Raw genomic sequence first — 20,138 nt, forward strand, 5'->3', positions numbered from 1 at the left:
TTTAGATTCTGTGTCTCTCTCTCCCTCTGCCCTTCCCCAACTCATTCTCTCTCTCTCAAAAATAAATAAACATTAAAAAGTTTTAAAAAAGGGTTAAATAGACCAAGTATTCATCTATCATGAATTCGTCAATATGATAAATTTTCTCTGACCCAGATGGTTCCAAATGGCCCTTCCTTTCCCTTCTCTGTCTCCTGCTCGTCTACATCAGACTTCGCACATATCCATTCCCTCCTCACCCTCTTGTTCCCTTGACACTTGACTTCCAAGCCTCCCTTGTCAGCTGGGCTCTGGGCTGAATGCCAAAGTGAAGAAGGGGGACTTGCCAATAACCCTTCATAGTGGAGGTCACAATGTGGTGTCTGTGATGAGGTCCCTGTTATAACTGGGTTGGCATGAAAGACCTCTCTGGGTATCAATCTCCTCTGGGAGACCACAGAACACAGGTGTCACCTCTCCCTTCTTCTCAACCTCCACCCCAGGCCTTAGCAGATTTCCTTTTAGCATTTAGCAGGTGGCTGAGGAAGCAAGAGGTGAGGTGTTGGGACTGAGATGTGGTGTGAAGGGTTAGGGGAGGAACGGAAGCCATCAGGACAGGGGGCACTGGTCTATTGGCCCCAGCCCCTCCTCCTTCCCAGTACCAGGTGTCAGAGCTAAACTACTGTCTGCTGGGGCACCATCGTGGATGCCAGAGATGAGGGTTCGATACTTGAAGAGGAGTCTGGTAGCTGCCTGTATGCTTACATTGTGGCTGATAGCCTCCTTCCTGAGCCAGGAATTCAGCCAGAATGACCTCCATGAAAAGGCCAGAATACAGTCAAGGCCAGAATCCTGCCAATGCTTCAGATCTTTCAGAAAGTGTATGTGTTCATCTGAGATCTTCGAGTGCCCTGCCTGCCTCCACACACGTGGAGGATCTGACTGGTTTGATGAATGCTTCGAAAGGGCCGTTGAGCCTGTGCAGAAGTCAGAAGAGCCCATGTCCTCTGATGCTCTGATATTGCGGTTGGTCAGTACACAGTATTTGTCTCTGTCCAGTCCCTGCTCCCAACACCATGCTCTGCCCATCTCTCCCTTCACGGTCCCAAGCTCTAATCTTCTTCCAAAGATAGTGAGTCTGAGATGAGCCCCTATTCCTCCCTCCTATGCTTTTCTGAACTTCAGGGTGTCAAGTCAAAGAAAGAGTTTGAGGGTCAGGACCAGCAGCCAGTAGAAAAGTCTCCCAGACATGCACAGGGCTATGCAGGGCCCAGCTGCCGGACCTGTGCAGTGGTTGGAAACTCAAGGTTCCTATGGGGCTCTGGCCATGGATTCAGGATTAACCAACATGGCATGGTCCTCAGGTGGGTGCAGAGTAGGAGGTGGAGACCAGGAAGGTCAGACCAAATCCCCTTCTTCCCCCAAATCTCCACTCTGCTCTCCTTTCTAGGATGAACCAGGCTCCTGTCCAAGGCTTTGAGATGAATGTGGGGAACAAAACCACCATGCGCATTATGTACCCTGAGATGGCTAGCACACAGGATCCTGGCACCCAACTGCTGCTGCTTCCTCTGAATTCATCCGGTCTAAAGTGGTTTATGGAAGTGCTGCGGGAACAGAGCTTCAGAAGCCCAGTAAACCCTGGGTATGGCAGTGAGTGGAGCCATTGCAGAGGGTGACAGTGGGGGCTCCAGAGGGACCCTTGCTGAATTTTGGGGCACCCTCAAGGCTTACCTAAGCTTGGGGGCTTCTGTGTCAAATGACTCTAAAATTCCCACATCCCAATCCCTTTTTAGATTTCAGATAGTCCAGGTCCCCGGTGGAAGTAACAAGAGCAAAGACAAGGTGAGGGATCCAGGAGGGTAAAGGGGGAGGAGCAGGATGATGTGGCTGTGGGCAGCCACCGGATGCCCTTCAGGTCAGCACTCTCCCTTATATTCTCTAGGTCTTGGTGATCAGCCTCAACTTTCTCCAGTATGTCCAGCATTGTTGGCTGGGGAAACACAGTTGGTTTCCATCCTTGGGGTTTGTGGGTTTGTTGTATGCCCTGCACACATGTGACCAGGTAAGACAACTTCTTCAACTCACTGTCCTTCATCCTTCTGCCAAAAATGTCCATTTTCCCAGCGACTTCAGGTTGAGTCTAAAGTTCTTTGCCTGGCTTTTAAGACCCTTCATGATCTAACCACCACTGCCTTCTCTCCCTAAACACACACTGTGCTTCCTGGCATTCCCCAAACACACTAGATCCCTCCTGCCTTCTCACACACTGCTGCCTCTGCCTGGAATGCCCTTCTCTTGTTTCCCTGGGGAATCCTCTTTTCCTCCAATATAATCAGGAACAACTCATTGACACTCTCTTTACTGGGCTCCGGGGTCATACTGTGTGTTCAGAGTGTGTCTTCCCTGGAGAAGGTGAGCTCTGTTCTCCTCTGAGGTCCAAAAGGAAGACTATCACACTAGATGTTAAATGAATATTCGCTAAAGGATGATTGGTGGGCATGGAGGCAGGACAGGATCCAGGCTGCAACCCTGTGCCCCTCTCCTGTCATATCCTATTTCCCAGGTATCCTTATTTGGTTTTTGGGACAGAGAAGCTCATGAGGTTGTCCCATTACTGGGATGATAAATATTGGCTCAAGAGTAACATGCACAGTTTCAAAGAAGAGCAAAAGGTCATCTTTAAGCTGGAGTGTGAGGGGAAAGTTGTTGTCTACAACTGAGATGTTTTCCAGCCTGTTCAGCCCATTGGAAGCCCCAGGAGGCTGACAGGTAGTCAAGGGGACCATGGAGTATCAGAGAGGGACTAGGGTTTCAGTTGACCCTGGATATAAATCACTCTGCTGCTAAATAAAACTGTAGCTTATTCCTCCCAATGGATTCCTGGTGGTATTAAAGGCTGCATTCTAACAGCAAATATGTCCCCATATGACATTTATATGCATATGTCACATTATATGTGTGTATGTGTGTATATGTGTGTGTGTGTGTATGTGTGTGTGTATATATATATATATATATATATATACAGCAAACATGTCCCCATATGACATTTATATACATATGTCACATTATATGTGTATATGTGTGTGTGTGTGTATAACCAAAAAATATAATCAAATGAAAAAGAGGAGAAAGCAAACCCTAAAGTTGAGAACAAATCAAATGGACCTAACTGCCTATCAGATTGGTAATATAAGCACCAGGGAAAAGAATTATTTCAAGTTCCTTTGGAACTCAATACACTATGTATCCTTTACAGGATATATTCTGTAGACAAAAAGAACTATAAAGAAAATTTAAACTTCACTTAGCGGGGCACCTGGGTGGCTCAGTCGGTTGGGTGTCCAACTTCAGCTTAGGTCATGATCTCATGGCTGGTGAGTTCGAGCCCCATGTTGGGCTCTGTGCTGACAACTCAGAGACTGGAGCCTGCTTCAGATTCTGTGTCTCCCTCTCTCTCTGCTCCTCCCCCACTCGTGCTCTGTCTCTCTCTCTCTCTCTCAAAAATAAGTAAGCATTGAAAAAAATTTTCACTTCACTTAGCAGATTTATTATAATATTAGTATTATTTTTGAAACTATATAATGGGTATCATGGAATAAAGTAAATAAGTAATTATATTAATATTATTAGGAACCAAATACAAAGTCAAACAGGTATAGTAAAAACTCTGTGACATTAAATTCAAACTGGAAATATTATAAACTCAATTTTTAAATTATTTTTTATTGTGGCAAAATATACGTAAGATTTACATTTTTATCATTCTAAAGTGTATAGTTCAGTGGCACTAAGTACATTCACATTGCTGTGCAACCCACATCACCATAAACTCACGATTTTCCAAATACATTTTCTGCTCTGTTATCTGAATGGTCTAAAAGCCATAACATATCTGTAGAAATGATCAATCCTGGAACTCAGATTTTGTTTTCTAAATACTTCTTTCCCATGAAACGATTCTAGATCTGTAGAGGAAAAGTACCAGGAAAATCTAGACATCATAGTTGGGAAGATTTCAACATTAAAAACAGCCATTGTCATGATGGAATCACAGTGAATATACAAAGAATCCTTGAGTCCATAATGATACTTAGAAATAAAAACAATTCGTTAGAGGAAACCATCAACTCGGGGGAGAGGGAGCATTTATCCTGCTGTTTTTATAGAAACAGTAGTTCAGGGTAACCAAATAGCCTCCGCTAATGAGGGTGTTTGGTTGCTGGGTATACAAAGCAAATATCCACTATGTTCTACCTCCTTGGCTGCCCCCAAAGCACATACACACACTAACATAATGCAAATATCCCTCATACAGCCAAGAGCACACGTACCCGCCTCCCCAAGGGCACTGAGGTGTATGAGATGTCTAGTTTGCAGCCAGAGCCCAAGAATCCCCAAAGGTGTGAGCAGTGCTACTACCTATTACCATGTAAATCTGGATACTGGACCTATTATGACATCATAAAACATATTACAGGTCTTTAGAGGAATAAAGTTGGCCACTCTAAAAATAGAGTCTTTATCGCTTCTCAGCCTTTTGGATAAGGTCAAGTGTAAAAATAGAGTCTTTAAAATTTTTTTATTTTAGAGAGAGAGTGAGAGAGTGTTCGGGAGAGGGGCAGAGGGAGAAAGAGAGAGAATCTCAAGCAGGCTCCAAGCTCACTGTGGAGCCCGATGTGGGCTTGATCCTGTGACCCTGGGACCATGACCTGAGCCAAAATCAAGAGTCAGATGCTCATCTGGCTGAGCCACCCAGGCACCCTATAAATAGAGTCTTAAAAAATTGGTCGCCCCTGGAGAGAGGTTGAAAAAAACTGGATGGGAAACTGCTACCTTCTTTTCTACTTCATTTTATAACCATGTACATGCATTGGTTTCATTTTAAATAAAAGAAGCAAACAAAAAAAAGTTTGGTTAGATAGAAATTTACTTTTAACCACATCAAAAAGTTTTCCTGTAGATTCTTTCCTCAAGAGGGGTCAAAAAGGGACACCTGGGTGGCGCAGTCAGTCAAGTGTTCGACTTGGGTTCAGGTCATGATCTCACAGTTTGTGGGTTTGAGCTCTGCATCGGGCTCTGCGCCGACAGTGCAGAGCCTGCTTCAGATCCTGGCTTCTTCTCTCTCTCTGCCTCTCCCCAGCTCGTTCTCTCTCTCAAAAATAAACATTAGAAAAAAATTTTTTTTTAAAAAGAGGGGCCAAAGTCTCTTCCTTTACCTTTTCTGCCTTATGCTTAACAACCCCACACTGGCAATAGATGGCGTCCATCTCTAAGAGATGCACCACATTAGTCTTGGCACATATTCTCACTCTTTATTCCTGTCCCCATTATGCTTGATTGCCAAGCCCACCCTTGCCAGCTGGACCCTGAGGTGAATGCCAAGGTGAAGGCGGTTACCCACAAGGCCTCCATGCAGGAATTCACAATGTGACTTGTGTGGTGGGGTCCTGATACTGGGCTGGCATGAAGAACCCCATTGAGCATCAACCCCTTCTCCAGGAGGCCACAGGATACACTAAATGTTGCCTCTCCCCTCCCTCCACTCAGCCTCTAGTGGAGCACCCTGTAGGGCTTAGCAGGTGACTATGGAGCTGTGATGGAGGCCACCAGGGCTATGTGGTGCTGAAGTCTGTGACTATAGCTTCCTACTTTTCCCAGTGTTTGGTGTCTGAGTCAGCCAGCCACTCGTCCTATGCATTGCCCCACGGGAAAAGAATGAGGCCTTAATGGTGGGTTTTAGGCTTGTGGGCTGAACATCAAGTTCACCTGTGGCTGATGCTTCAGCTCTAGTAGGAAAGATCTAAACTGAACAGGCTAGCTGGTATAGCTCCAAGAGCCTGTTATCGCTCTTGGGACCCACAGGCACACCTCTGGACCCCATAAACGCAGTGTTATCTATCCGATCAGCTTAAAAACACTCTGAAAGGGCTCTCCAGGCCTCTCTGCCTCCAGGATATTCTGTGACACTTCCTCTGGCTTCATTTGAGTGGCCAGTGAGTCTCTTCTGGACATCCAGGTCATTCTGCAAGTGTTTGTTTAGGTGCAGACTCTGTCCCCCCTGGAGAAGAGCTCCTCTTTACGGTGCTTCATGACACACAGGTTTAATGAGTATTTCCAAGTGAATGGACAGTTGGATTCAGGGCAAGGGGCAGCAACCAGCCATTTTATCCGTAAGGATTCTGCATCTGGAGTTGGGCAGACAAGAAGTGGGCCCTTATACAGGGAAGGCAGTTACTTCTAAAGGCTGCAGCCTGACATGTCGAGCCACAATGCAACAGCAGAAGGCAAGGGAATTGGCCAACTCGAATGTGAGGCTATTCTTGGCCAGCAACAAGCCTTAGACCCTTGGATCTGACTGGTAGGGCTGGAATCCTCAGATCTAGGAGACATAACAGGAAACTAAGACAGGAAGTCCAGGAGAGATGTGTGGATTATCAGGCACTGGTATAAGCCTTCCCAGATTCCCTCACCTCAAGGACTTGTAGACATTAAAAAGAACCAGATTTGAATGCTTATTCTTCTCTCCCTCCCTACATCCACACATATGGCCATGTGCTGGGAACAGAGAGCACCCACTCTGAGGAGCATATCGCACAGCCCTAGTAGAGAGGCTCATTTCTCTTTGATCACTGACCCATTCACCTTTTTACCTCCAAGCCATCCCACCTGTGTCAGGTTTCAGGGCCTATGGAGGCTATAAAGAGCTGGTAGCATTGGTTAACAAAGGACCAAGAGAAAAGAGGTCAAAATGTGCATACTGTGACAGGCGACTGATGTAAATGAAGTGGGAGCACAGCCCTACTTTCTCTGGAGGAGCCTCTCTTCTCATCCTCACCTCCATCGGGGTCTGGACAACCCCTGGTCTCAGCAGGGTAGAGGGAGTAAATTCTAGGGCCCCAAGTTGAGACCCCATGTTCTTGGACTTCCTCCTCCCTTGCCTACTTTCTAAGTGTGGTGAGCAGAGCCGAGTCTGCATGTCTTCCCCACTGCGCCTGAGGGATCACTGCTTGCAGCACACCGACAGCCCCTGCTTCTTTCTGCTCCCTGCCTCCGCACACCACTGCACCCGCTCTGCAGGGCCTAGTGTTTGCACAGAGCTCGGCTGCTCCATCCTCAGCCCTGGGGAGTGAATAGGTGTTTAGTGGGCCAGAGGGAGGAGGTGAGGTATTGCAGGGGTGGGGGGCAGGCAGCTGAAGGTGTCATCTGTCCTAAGACCAGACAACTAACCAACCATCTGGCTGAAAAGGGACCTGTTCCATGGGCTGAGATGAGGCCTGCATGCCAAGTCTTAGGGTGCAGATTGCCTTGCTGCTTTTGTAGGTGAGGTATCCCCCCCTCCACTGGTACTTCTGGAAGTTCTACTACTGGCCCCAGAGCTGCAGAGGCCCTGAGGTTGCTCGTCTGGATGGCCTGATTCCACCAGCAGTGTCTGCCTAGTTTGACCAGCGCTTCCAGATGAGCCCCGAAGCTCCTTGTGGAGTCGGAGACCACGATTTCCAGAGTTCCTGGGCTCTGGGCTGTATCCCCTCCCCTGACTCCTTTCTCTACTCTGATGGGGCCCAGCCTCCTCTGTGTTAGAACATGGGGGTGAAGTGGTAACTGGTCTGTGCTCTTCTTTGTAGGCACTGATGCTAGGAGACCTAACCCCATTCCAGCTGGCCAAGGAGGAACTTTTCAGCTGATCCCCACAGCGAAGCCCTGAGACCCACCCATGCCAGTCCTGTGCTATGCAACGTGGAACTCGGGGAATCTGAAGTCTTCACAATATGGAGTATCCACTGAGGAGCACCACCTGTGCTCAGAGGGTGAGGGTGGTGAGCAGTGCCAGCCTGTGAGCCCCAAAGCCTTCCTGACTTCCTTTCCTATCTCTGCAGAATGAACCAGGCCCCAGTTTTAGGTCCAGAGAACAACAAAGGCAACAAACAGAATCTACCTGCACATAATGCACCTGAGAATGCCCATGACCTGGAGAGAATATCCACACACTGCTGGTGTTGTCGCAGCCACCAGATATAGGGTGGACTGTAGTGGTCTTGAGCCAAGGTGGAAAAGGGCATCTTTTACCAGGTGGTGTGAGGGTGGAGGCCCCAGGCCTGGAGCAGACAGCCCTGGCTTTTTGGTGTAAATGTTGATCTTGTCGTCACTCTGCAGTGTGTGACTGTATACTCCCCACCTCCCTAACCTACAACCAGTTTTTCCTTCTCTACTTCATGCTTTTCTGCCTTCACGCTTCTACTAGTCCCGTGTAGGGAAGCATATGAGTCAAGGTAATTGAATTGTGCTCTGGTGATCGTTGCTGTAACATGCAAACTGTGGAGGCTGAGAGAATGGGGTGCCGCACCCGGCAGACCCAGGCACTCCCTAGGAACATTGCCCAGACTCTGACTCAGCTCTTGTCCTCTTCGACTCTCAAGACTTTCTGTTCTGTACCAGCCTCTAGCAAAGGAGACAAGGAGAGGCTGGAACAGAGGAGAAAAGTTTTGTGAAAGGAGGCCTCTGACCTCAGCTCTGACCTTTCCCCCCAGATTCTGGTGACCAATGTCACCATCCTCAAGTGCATCCACGAGACCTTGCTGGTCAGAGACATTTCCCAACCACCAGATGCGCTGTGGCATGTGGGGTGGAGAAGGAAAGGAAGGTCTGGCCTGATGCCTTTAGGCAAGGTTGGGTCCTGCCTAGAAGATCCACACTCTTCTCTAAGCTAGAGAACCAGAGGTGAAGGACCAAAAAGTAAGGAACCAAGAGAGGTCGTGTTTGTCCTTGAGAACTCCTAGCATAGGAAAGGCCAGGTGAGGATTCTGAGCCACAGGGAATCTGAATAGAGGCAGGGTCCAGGCCAGCATCTCTGGGGCTCCAGATACAATTCTGGGGAGCTCTAAGCTGTAACTTTTTACTAAGTATCTGTTGCTGAGTCCCATGCCATGAATTTTTAGAACAAAACTTCAGCAGTGGTGAACAGCACCCTGTCTACTGTGTGATGTGATGAAACAGATGGGGCCTGAGCCCTGAGTAAACAGGTTGGGGGAGTGCGGTGCTGCCCTCAAACCCCTGCATTCTTAACCGGCCTTAGCTCCATCCTCAGGCTTAGGAAAAGGAATTCCATAAGGAAATCATTTGAAGGGCCAGAGAAAGGCCATGCCCTGCTGTTTTAGAGAAGCTGTTCTCTTAGGCTTCAAGGAAGTTGCCAACAGTTAACTCTTAAGTCTGTGAACTGGGTTCAGTCCAGGGTGCCTCCACCAGGGTGAGTCTATTAGTGACGAATTCTGCCATAGTCTATCCTCTTTACTGGCTTGACACGTGGTTGGACTGCAGAGGACCAGAGTTGGTTCCAGCTGGTGTGTCCAGGAAGGGATGCCAAGGGCATTCACCCAGAGCAGGAGAATGAGGCTCCGTGGAATGTCTGAACTCTACAGACTGACTTTAGCCAAAGGTCACCTCAGTGTTTTTGAAGCCCCAGAAGTGGTTTTAAGTCAAGAACATATGATAGTTCCTTATTATCCATGAGTTCGAATCTGGATCCCAAGGCCCTCCATAATCTCCCTCCCTTCCCATCCAACCTTGGCCCCAGCACACTCTGCCACAGGCCGACCAATCTCACCAGCATGCCAACTCCTCCATCCTTCAAGGGCCAGCTCATGCCTTCTTGCCTCAGTCCCCAGTCCCCTACGTACTTCTAGTCAGTACACAGTACTGTCTGTGACTCATTGACGAGTGCTCATCTGTTCTTGTCCATTGGACTCCAGCTCCCTGTGGACAGGGGCTTTGACTTGTTGCATCTGCTATAAGTCTTCTCTATCAGAATGCAGGCAGACAACAAATTCATGCCATCTGACCGGAATCTTCAGGAAATTCTTCTTTAACAGAAACCCTGACATGCTGTTGCCGCCCAGTGACACAAGTGGAGACAGCAGCAGAGAACAAACACAGAGACCTGGGGTTTATTGTTGACGGGGAGGAGAAAGATTGGGTGAAGTGCTGGGATAATACATTCTAGACAAGAGGCAGTAAAGGTCCCTTGGCCAGAGCAAAGCACTCCTCTAGGGTGACTCCATGGGCTACAGGCAGGTGTAACTTGCCTTGTTTCCAGCCTTGCAGACTTCCTTCCCTCTTCCTGGGCCATAGCAGCCATCTGTGTGTGTGTTCCCTGGCCGGTCCGTATCCTGCCCTGGCTGTGGCTGCTACCTGGAGGTGGCTTGGGTAGGGCTGGGGCATAGCAGGACTGGCCCTGGGGATGTCAGACTTTGAGTCAGGGACTCATCTAGCTTGCGGGTCTCAGCCTCCAGGACAGTGGCCTCAGGGGTCTGGGCCACGGCCAGAAGTGAGTGGGACAGGCTGTGGTGCAGGCCTGCCAGCTCACGGCTCGTCTGCGTCGAGCGAGCGATGTAGTCCTGCCTCTGCTTCCGCTCCAAGGCCAGCTGGGCGCGCAGCAGGGCCACCTGCGGGGGGGGGGGGGGGGGGGGGGGGGAGGGGGCAGGAAAATCGAGAGGGAAAGAGTAATTAAGTGCCTCGAGGCTGCCCCACGCCTTCCCGCTCTGCTCCTGTGTCTTTTGTGACAGCGCATTTTTTTTTTATTAACGTTTATTTATTTTTGAGACAGAGAGAGACAGAGCATGAACGGGGGAGGGGCAGAGAGAGAGGGAGACACAGAACCAGAAGCAGGCTCCAGGCCCTGAGCCATCAGCCCAGAGCCCGACGCAGGGCTCGAACTCACGGACTGCAAGATCGTGACCTGAGCTGAAGTCGGACGCTTAACCGACTGAGCCACCCAGGCGCCCCTGTGACAGTGCATTTGAAGCAACTACCACACACAGATCTCAGGATCAGGCTTTAGTGTTTAGGGCAAGGGCCCCTGGGAATCATGGAAAAATCCAATGATTCTCAACCGTGGCTGCACAGGGGGCTCAAATAGGGACTTTAAAAACAACAGCAACAAAACTATTCATCAACTTTATTGAGGGCTCATTTATATGTAATAAAATGCCCAGATTTTAAGTGTAAATTTTGATGAGTTTCATAATGTACATACGCGTGTATAACCACCATCCCGATCAAGATACAGAATATTTTAATCACTGCAGAAAGTATTTCTGTGCCCTTTTGGAAGCTTTTAAGAAATACTCTGACTTGGGGCACCTGGGTGGCTCAGTCAGTTAAGCATCCGACTCTTGGTTTCAGCTCAGGTCATGATCTCGAAGTTTGTGAGTTGAAGCCCCATGCAGGGCTCTGAGCTGACAGTGCAGAGCCTGCTTGGGAGTCTCACTCTATCTCTCTCTCTGCCCCTCCCCTGCTCATGCTCTCTCTCTCTCTCTCTCTGTCTCTCAAAATAAATAAACCTTAAAAAAAAAATTAAAAAAAAAATACTCTCACTTAATTAGACTGCAGTGAGGCCTGGGCATCAGCATTTTTTTTCAAAGCTCCCCAGGTGGTTCTAATGTGCAGCCAGGGATGAGAATCCCTGCTTAATTAACCCTTCCATTTCTCTGAGTACACTGAAACTACCAGGAAGTGGTTACTGGGAGCTCAGGGCAGGTCCAGGACTAGGGTGAGGCAGAGAGGCTCCTGGGGTACAAAATTTAATGAGGGACTCCAGGTTGATAGTGAGCACCTCCTTAAATTCTCCACCCAACGTGCTTCCCTTGCCTCACCCTAGTCCGGGCTCCATCTCAGGACTGCTTTGTCTGAATTCAGAGTGATAGCTAAGTCTAGCTGTAGAGATAGGTTCTGCCAGTAGTGACTATTAATTCCTGAAAGAGGCTTAGAAATAAAAATTCCACAGTTCTTATTACTCCTGGGTCTTGAAAGACAGGGTGAACCTCTAGGTGAGGCCAAAGAGGCAAGAAGTCACTCAATACTGGTTTCCCTGAGCATGGCAGCTTGAGCTGAGGTATGGATCTTGGCACTGGTCCCAGACTACTTTGCCTGCTGTGCTGGCAACAGTTCTGCCTGCAAAGGTGCATTTGAGGGCACAGGAGGCCAGGATGCTTCTGTTTGCTTTTGTCTTTCCTCCTAGAATCTTCTGTGTGCCCCTCAGCCCTCTTCCTTCTCCTTTCCCTTCCTAAGGAGGAACCTGGAAGTCTGGGGTCTGGAACATGCTTCCTTTCCCACTCTTGCCCTAAGCAGATGGGAGGTTGAGTCAGGACTGGGCCCTTCTTGCCTTCCACATAGACTGAAGTTCTGTGAGGGAGAAACCATTTCCCCTCCCCCTGCTGGAGGCGCACAAAGGGTCAAGCACACAGCAGACACTAACGCCTTGTTGCCTGTCTGCAGCAGAGGGAAAGGGGACTTAGAAAGCTGATCCTTCCAGAACATACCTCTTTCTGCAATTCAGCCATGTGCTTAGCATCTGAGGCGCCCTTCTGTCCTCCTCTTGCATCCTATGGAAGATAAATGCCATTCCTGTTGGAACAAGCCTTCCCACCCTGTGGGTTCTCTAGGCAACCTCAGCCAGCTCATCCCAGTCCTGGGGACCAAGGCAAGGGCTATGGTCCCAGTTCAGAAGTGTCTGAACCCAGACCGGACTCCAGGTGGCACCATGACCCTGGGGCAAGGAAGCCCAGGAGGGCCCAAGCCAGCTTAATGGACACCCATGGAGACCTGATGCTGAACATCCAGAAGGCTTGAATGGCACTGGCTTGAGTCACCTTTTCATTTATAGAAGTACACCACACATCTGGTTTGTGCTAGCCCTGGGCTGTGAGCTAGGGATGCAGAAAGGAAGACAGGGTACCTGCCTTTGGGAAGCTTTCATAAAGGGGGAGAGACAGAGAGCCTGAGGGATGCTCAGCCACCAGAAGCAGTCTCTCCCTGACAGGCTGCAGCGCTGTTGACTGATGGGCATAACTCAGCTAAAAGAGTGCTGGTTTGGGGAGTCTTCCCCCAATTCCTTACCCGAAAAAGGGAGTACCATGGACCCTAATCTTGTAAATTCAGTACTACAAGAGAGGAGATCCAAGAGGCCCACAAAGTTGCTATCAAGCTTCCAAGGCACCTCAGGGTCTGGCCAGCATCACCCATCACACATATGCCAGGGATTCCGACCAGAAGCCCGATGAGCCCCACTCCTGGGTAAGCCTGAGACCCTGGTCTGGGAGCAGGAAGGTTATACGTCAGTGAAGGCTTACTGAGTTTCTGATAATGCAGGGCTGCCATCCATGACTCCATCCCCACCCCTTCCTGGGTCCGGGACACACTGAGCTGTGCTAGGCTGGCCAGAACCAAGCCAGGAGGGGCTATCTTGGATCAGCTAACGTGGGCGTCTCCCCTTGCGAGGGTAGCCTGAGATATGCTCTGCAGGCAGCTGTTTCTGATCCTCTGGAGGCTGCAGTCAATAAAAAGAAGCAAACCTGCTGTGTGGCTTCGCTGACCTCCAGGATGCCCGTCCGCAATGCACGCATGGAGTCCCTCTTCAGCCTCCTGCGCTCTCGCTCTACCTGCCGAGATGCAGGTGAGAAGTCAGGGCTTGGCTTGGCTATGGGGCTGGAGCAGAACTGCCTTTCTCTCTCTCTCTCTCTCTCTCTCTCTCTCTCTCTTTTTTAAGAAGGTCCCCTGCCAGAGTGGAGACCAACTCAGGACTTGAACTCACGACCCTGAGATCATGACCTGAGCTGAGATCAAGAGTCAGATACCTGGGGCCCTTGGGTGGCTCAGTGGGTTGAGTGTCCAACTTCGGCTCAGGTCATGATTTCATGGTTCGTGAGTTCGAGCCCCACATCGGGCTCACCGCTGTCAGCGCAGAGCCCTCTTCTCTCTCTGCCCCTCCCCTACTTGTGCTCTCTCTCAAAAAACAAACAAACAAACAAACAAACAAAACAGGGCGAGACATTTAACCGACTGAGCCACCCAGGTGCCCCAGAAGTGCCTTTTTCGAGAGAAAGCTGGTGTGGGGGTGGGTGTGAGCACAGGGACAGCAACCACGAGAAGGTAAGCTCCTGGGTTGAGGAGAGCACATGCCAGGGCAGCCCTGAGAGCAGAGATGTGCTGATGGGGCAGAGGAGGTAGGGCTGGCCTCTCAGGCTTTCAGAGTAGGCTTAGCAAACATTTTCTGTAGCATTTTGGCTTTGCGGGCCTTTAGATCTCTGTCACAACTATTCAACTCCACTACTGTGGTGTTCCCATGAAACTTTCTTCTCAGCAGTGGGCAGCAAGCCGAATGTGGCCCTTGGGCTAGGGTTTACCACTCGGCTCTGGGGGCCACACAAGAAGTGGAGATGCCTGCCCATCGGACCCTAGACGAGGGAGCTGAGGACAGGAGAAACGACCTACCTGCTCCAAGGTGGCCCGCAGCTGGACATTGTGGCGCTGCAGCTTGCTCCGGTCAATCTCTAGCTGTGCCACTGCTTGCTGGAGTTGTTCCAGCCTTTGTCCCCACAGCTGCTTCTCCTCCATCCCAGGACTCGGTTCAGCCTCCACTCCAGAGACCTGCAGGAGAGACCTGTGACTCTCACCTGGGCAGCCCCATAGACAGATGGGGAATAGATAGCAGGTAAAGGGACCAATCTGACAGGTCTGAGCTTCAGGGACCCAATTCCCAAAAGAGGGAGGGACAAGCCCCCTGTAAAGGAGCTTCCTCCTGGCCATTTCTTCCCACTGGGCCTCCAGCTCACCTCTTCCAGCTGTACACCTACCTCTTCTCTGGGCCCCCGTTCTGCTCTGCTGGTCGAGCTGGGGCTGAGGAGTCGCTCCTTCTCTAGAGCCTGCCTGGTGAGCTCCAACTCATCCTGGGATATCAAGATGTGGAGCAAATTACACCATGGCAACCTCATATCCAGACCCACCCTACCTTCCATCCTCATGAAAGCCAGTTAATTTTCTCATCAGGTTATAGTCTTATTGTTCCTGGAGACTCTGAGCTATTCTAGTGCAGAATCTTTATTTTACAGATGGACAAAGCAAAGAAGCAGAGAGGGGTCTCTTCAAGGATACATGGTGGGCTACGACTAAAACCTGGCTCATCTGAGATCTCCCACAAGCTAAGCAACAACTTGGAGCACTGAGGTGTTGTAGACACGAGAGCATGGACTCAGTAGAGCTGGGCATTATGTCACCACTTACTGGCTATGTGACTTGGGTCAAGAAACAAGCAGTCTCCAAAACCCAGTTTCCTCACTTGTAAAATGACTATATGCTCCACGAAGCATAGATTGAGCCTTTGGCATTAAATCCCTCTTGATAAATGGTGACCCCAGTGCTAGATATTTTCTAGGTGCCATATGTCACACAAATGGTAACGATCAAGAAGAGAGACAGGTAAGAGGAAATGAATGTATGTGTGCGGGTGGAAAGTGTCTGGGAGACAGGAAGAGCCTAGCAGTAAACAGGCTGCGTTCTAGAGTCAGACTCCTTAGAGCTAGTTCTGCCACTGACTGGCCATATGACCTTGGACAAGTTGCTTAGCCTCTCTGAACTATAAACTGAAGCTAACAATTCCTAGTTCTCAGAGTTGTTGTGGAAGGAAGTGAGAGTAACAGTGCCCGGCATGGAAAATGCTTAAAATAAAAAAAAATGGTAGCACTGCAATGAAGGGCAGCATCTAAGAAATGTTCTTGAGTGTTTGGAGGAGGGTGCAGGGGGAGCCTGACCTGAGCTACAATACTGCTTAGTGACCGTCCTGCCCAGCTAAGCACTTTACTTTTTCTGTGCCTATACGTATAAGCCTAGAAATAGGAAAGGAATTCTACATGGTGAATGCTTCTTTCCTATGCACTTTCTATGTATTATCTCACTTCATACTCAAGACGGCCCTACAGGGCTGGTTACTGTCATTCCCTATTTTATCGAAGAGAAAACCATGAGTCAGAGAAATGAAGGCACTTATCTAGGGTCACACAGCCCATAAACTGCAGGACTATATTGCAAACCCAGGAACTTGACTCCAAAATTCACAAATGTATCCCCTTCTCTGCATATTGCTTCCAGAAGGCAAGTCCCAGCAGTGTTGGGTGTCTGAGTGGGGTTCTCTGGGGCTCAGCCCTGGTCAAGGCACCAGGATGTAGAGTCAATTTCCTGGGAAAAATGAGCTGGGTTGCTCTTGGCAAAAGAGATAATGCTTCTCTATGGCCAAGTCAACCTTGCTCTCCTGACTGCTTACTCTGTACAGGGCTGGTGCTCAGTGCTGGGGGTGTGAAGGGGACAAAGACATGGCCCCTGACCTTGAGGTTGAATGCTATACCCTAAGGTCCACTTCTCTCACTCAACATTCCACCTAGACTAGTGCACTTATCCCTAACTGTGGAGGACTTTGAGTCTCTGTCTCCAGTCTCATCCTTCAACCTCAGATCACTTTACAGACCTGCCCACTGGACATCACCCCATGCATGTCCCACAGGCACCTCACTCCACTGCCATTCCATAGCGTTCCTGAAACCTGCCTCTGAGCAGAGATCTGGGGGTTTGGTTTCCTTCTTCCCATTCTTCACTCCCCTGTCTCTTAGTCAACTGCCAGAAGTCCCATGAGCCCCTAGGTCCACCCTCATGTCACCATCCACCCTTACTATCTTAGGCCATCATCTGTCTCCGGACTTGGATGACAGCCTCCTCATTGGTCTCCTTAGATTTGTTGCTCCACATGGCAGCCTGAACGATTCTCTGAACTGTACATCGGATTGTGTCCTATACACACACACACACACACACACACACACACACACACACCTCATCCGCGCCAAACACTTCATCCAAGTTCCACTGGTCACCCAGGTCCTTAACATAACTTAGAAGCATGGAACGAGGGGCCCCTGTCACCTTGTCTTCTGTTGCCAACTGTCCCTCTGTGTCCCAGTCAGCCTGAAGTCCCTGCACAGATACTCCACACCCTCCTTCCTCTTTCTTCTTCCCCAAAAAGCTCCTCCCCCAACCTGTGCTTGGCTAATTCCTTACTGGTCCCTTCAGATCTAATCTTAAACCCCACTTTTACTGGGAAGCCTTTCAGGAAAGCTTTCCACTAGGGAAAGGCTGAGTGTCCCTCTATTGTGCTCAGAGCATACTAAACTTCTCTAATGAGGCACTAAATATAACTAGACATTGCATTCTAATTGCTTATCTTCTAGACTCAGGGCAGGAACTCTGGGTGGCTTATTCTCTCCATATCCCCCCAGACCAGCACGATAATCTGGATCCCACTTAGGTCTCTTGCACCCTGAGGTGCCACAAGCCCAGGGTGCCAGACAGCCCCCCTGGGCTCAGTCAGACCGGCCGTTACTGCTGGGGAGGAACTCACCTGCAACCTCTGGCGTTCTGAGTCCCGCTCCAGAACAGAGGCTTGTAGGAGCATGGCCACCTCCTGCAGATTGCTGACGCTAGCCTTGCTCTGGGCCAGGGACAGTGCCAAATCCTGGGCCTTCTCCCTCCACTCAATCTCCCTGGCCTCTGTCTGCCTCAGGGCTGCCTGGAGTCGCTCCAGCTCTTGCTGAAGCCGGGGCCCTAAAGCATCAAATTGTGTAGAGGGCTCCTGCGCTGGGGAGGCTGTGTGGCTGTGCGGTGAGTCCTCCAGATTCTTCCTTTGCTGGGCCTCCCTCAGCCCCAGAATCTCCTCTTCCTTTTGGGCTAGAGTCAGCTGCAATTCCCTTAGGCTTTCCCGGAGGCCCCTCATCTCTTCCTCTTCTCTCTCCCGCCCTGCACCTTGCTTCCCTTGATCTTCTCGGTCCCTCTGGGCCAGAGACTGCTCTAGCAGCTGCCCCTGTCTCTTCTGATGACTCAGCTCATCATCCCTCTGGGCAAGCGCCCGCTGGAGCTGCTGCACAGCCTCCTGATGTCGGAGATCCCGGTCCCGGATCTCCCCTTCCCGCCTTCTCAGGGCCTCCTCCAGCTGCCGGGCTTGTGCCTGGCAGGAGTCCAGGGCAGCCTGCAAGGTGGCTGTGCTGGCCTCCAGGTTGCGGCTCAATTCTGCCTGGCCAAGGAGACGCTGCTCCTTCTCCTGCAGGGTAGCCTGAGCCTCGCTGAGGGCCTCCTGCAGAGCCTCAGCCCGGGCCCGGGCCGTCTCTTCCCGATGCTGGGAGGACCGGCCATCTGCTTGCACGGCCTCCAGCTCCCGGCTCCGTTCCTTGAGCATGGCCTCTGCCTGCAGTAGGCTGTCCTGCAGGCCCCGGATCTCTACCTCGTGCTCCTGTGCACGCTCCGCACACTGCTGCCGGAGCGTCAGCAGAGCCTCCTCCTGTTCCCGAGACTCAGCCCTGAGGTCCCCCAGCACCTCCTCCAGGGCCTGCACCCTCTGTCCCTCCACCACCAGCTCTTCCCGGAGCCTTCGCACATGCTCCTTGTGGTCCTCAAGCTCCCCCTGGCGCTCTTTCAGTGCTGCGTGGGCTTGCTCCAGGGCTCTCTGCAGCGTGCTTGCCTTTTCCTTCATGCTCTCCTCCTGTCCCTGCGCCTGCTGCTGCTGCTGCTGCAGGGCCTCGAGCTCCTGGTCCCTCTGAGCCAGGGCTCTCTGGGTCTCTTCCAGGTGACCCTGAAGTGACTGCTCTTTCAGCTGCCCCTGTTCCCTGGCTTCCTGCAGGTGCCGCTGCAGGACCACGATCTCCTGCTCCCGTTGGGTCAGGAGGAGGCTGGTCTCACCCACCTTCCTGTGTAGGCCCTGGAGCTGCTGCTCCAGATGGCCCTTGTGCTCCTTCAGTTCTTGGATACGTTCCTGCTGGCATTCCACCTCCTTCTCCTTATCACGCAGGATCAGTTTCATGTGCTCCAGGCTCCCGCGCTGTGCTTTACTCTGGCCCTTCCCTTCCTCTGCCCGCTCCTGCATCAGTGGCCTCTGGGAGGCCAGCTCCCGGCCCCGCTCTCTCAAGGATAGTTTGATCTGTCCCAGGTCCTCCTCTAGGATCTTGGTCTGCAGCGTCCTCTGATCCTCTAGGACCTGAATCCTTTCTCTCTGCAGCACCATGTCCTGGTCCCTCCTTTCAAGGTCCTGAGTCAGGTGCTCCTTCTGCCTCTGCAGCTCCTCGATCTGTTCTCGCTGGGACTGCAGCTCCTGGTCCTTGTCCTGGAGCTCTCTGGCCAGAAGGGTGCTGCGGCTCTCCAGCTCGTGGATCTGGCTGCTCTGTGCCTGCAGCTCCTGGCTCCTTTCCTCCAGGTCCAGTGTAAGGTGGGTCAGAGCCAGCCTCTGCACCTCCCTCTGGTCCTCCAGCTCCTCGATTGCCTTTTGCTGGCACTCCATTTTGTGGTGGTTTTCTTCTAGTTCCAGGGCCAGGCATTCCAGTGTAACCAGCTGCTTCTTCAGATCCTGAATCTGTCCCTTCTGGGACTCGATCACCTGGGCCTTCTTCTCAAGTTCGAGAAGCTGATGCTCCAAGATGTTCCTCTGTGTCTCTCGATCCTTCTCGAGCTCTTTGATCTGCTCCCTCTGCACAGCCAGCTTCTGTTCCCGCTCCTGGACGGCCATGGGCAGATGCTCTAAAACAGACCTGCACTTCTCCAGCTCCTGGATCTGTTCTTGTTGCACATCCACCTCTTGGTTCCTCTTCTTCAGGTCCAGAGATAGGACTTCCAAGGCGGCCTTTTGCATTTCCCGTTGTTTCTCCAGTTCCTGGATATTTCCCCGCAAAGTCTCTACCTCCCCTTCTCTTTCGGATAGGGTCTGGGCCAGGATAGCTAAATTCTCCTGCAGAGCCTTGTCATGGGCCACCTTCAGCTCACCCTGCTCCTGCAGAGCCTGGGCTCGCTCACGCGCGGTCTCCGCTTCCTCACTCTTGAGTTTCAGGGCCGAACGAGCATTTCTCAAGTCCTCCTCCAGGGCCCCGGCGGCACTGGCCTGAGCCCTGGCTTCTGCCACAGATGCCTGCAGCCTTTCCACCTGGGCCATCAGGTTCTCCTTGGCTGCCTGAAGTAGCTCTCGCTCATTCTAGAAAACAAGATGCAAAACCACCTTAGACTACACTTCCCCGACGCGGTCACCCCTGCACAGGCCCTTCCTCGCCTTACCTCTGCAGCACCAGCAATGTCAAGGAGTGACAAAAAGAACCTGTGCATTCCCCTTAAGCTGATACTGTAAACGATCATCCCTACCACATTCCAGGGCTCTGCTAGGCCCAGAGGGGAAAGCTAGAGGCAAATGAGCCATCTCAGACTCTGGTCCTTCAGGGCAAGGGTCAAAAATTTCTACCTTAATTCGGAAAAACTCATTGGAGGAGGATTCACTGGGGCCTTAATAATGGCCCTCAGAGCCACAG

General features: G+C 51.0%; 2 protein-coding genes across 16 annotated transcripts in view; one reads left to right on the forward strand and one right to left on the reverse strand.

The window, feature by feature from the left end:
* CUNH20orf173 (chromosome unknown C20orf173 homolog) overlaps window positions 1-8,275 on the forward strand; it is a 30,328-nt gene extending 22,053 nt beyond the window's left edge. For 6 of the 7 annotated variants that reach the window (XR_008417739.1, XR_002082499.2, XR_002082497.2 and 3 more), the window contains 3 exons: window positions 1,430-1,624; window positions 1,925-2,044; window positions 7,608-8,275. The gene's annotated coding sequence lies outside the window, so the exon portion shown is untranslated. The remainder of the gene's footprint in view (window positions 1-1,429; window positions 1,625-1,924; window positions 2,045-7,607) is intronic. The other variant, XR_002082500.2, reaches the window with a different exon arrangement.
* Window positions 8,276-9,896: 1,621 nt separating this feature from the next.
* The window catches only part of CEP250 (centrosomal protein 250), a 51,675-nt gene continuing 41,433 nt past the window's right edge, over window positions 9,897-20,138 (reverse strand). For 8 of the 9 annotated variants that reach the window (XM_053890309.1, XM_053890311.1, XM_053890310.1 and 5 more), the window contains 6 exons: window positions 17,201-19,810; window positions 14,610-14,702; window positions 14,244-14,403; window positions 13,329-13,411; window positions 12,297-12,359; window positions 9,897-10,421 (listed from right to left, as the gene is read on the reverse strand). In XM_053890309.1, the coding sequence (XP_053746284.1) occupies window positions 10,164-10,421; window positions 12,297-12,359; window positions 13,329-13,411; window positions 14,244-14,403; window positions 14,610-14,702; window positions 17,201-19,810 (3,267 nt within the window). In that variant the 3' untranslated portion in view covers window positions 9,897-10,163. Of the gene's footprint in view, window positions 10,422-12,296; window positions 12,360-13,328; window positions 13,412-14,243; window positions 14,417-14,609; window positions 14,703-17,200; window positions 19,811-20,138 lie in introns of those variants that run through there. The other variant, XM_019458678.2, reaches the window with a different exon arrangement.

This window comes from Panthera pardus, unplaced genomic scaffold (genome assembly GCF_024362965.1).
Source record: "Panthera pardus isolate Hobbes unplaced genomic scaffold, ASM2436296v1 HiC_scaffold_25, whole genome shotgun sequence".
Taxonomy (NCBI): Eukaryota; Metazoa; Chordata; class Mammalia; order Carnivora; family Felidae; genus Panthera; species Panthera pardus.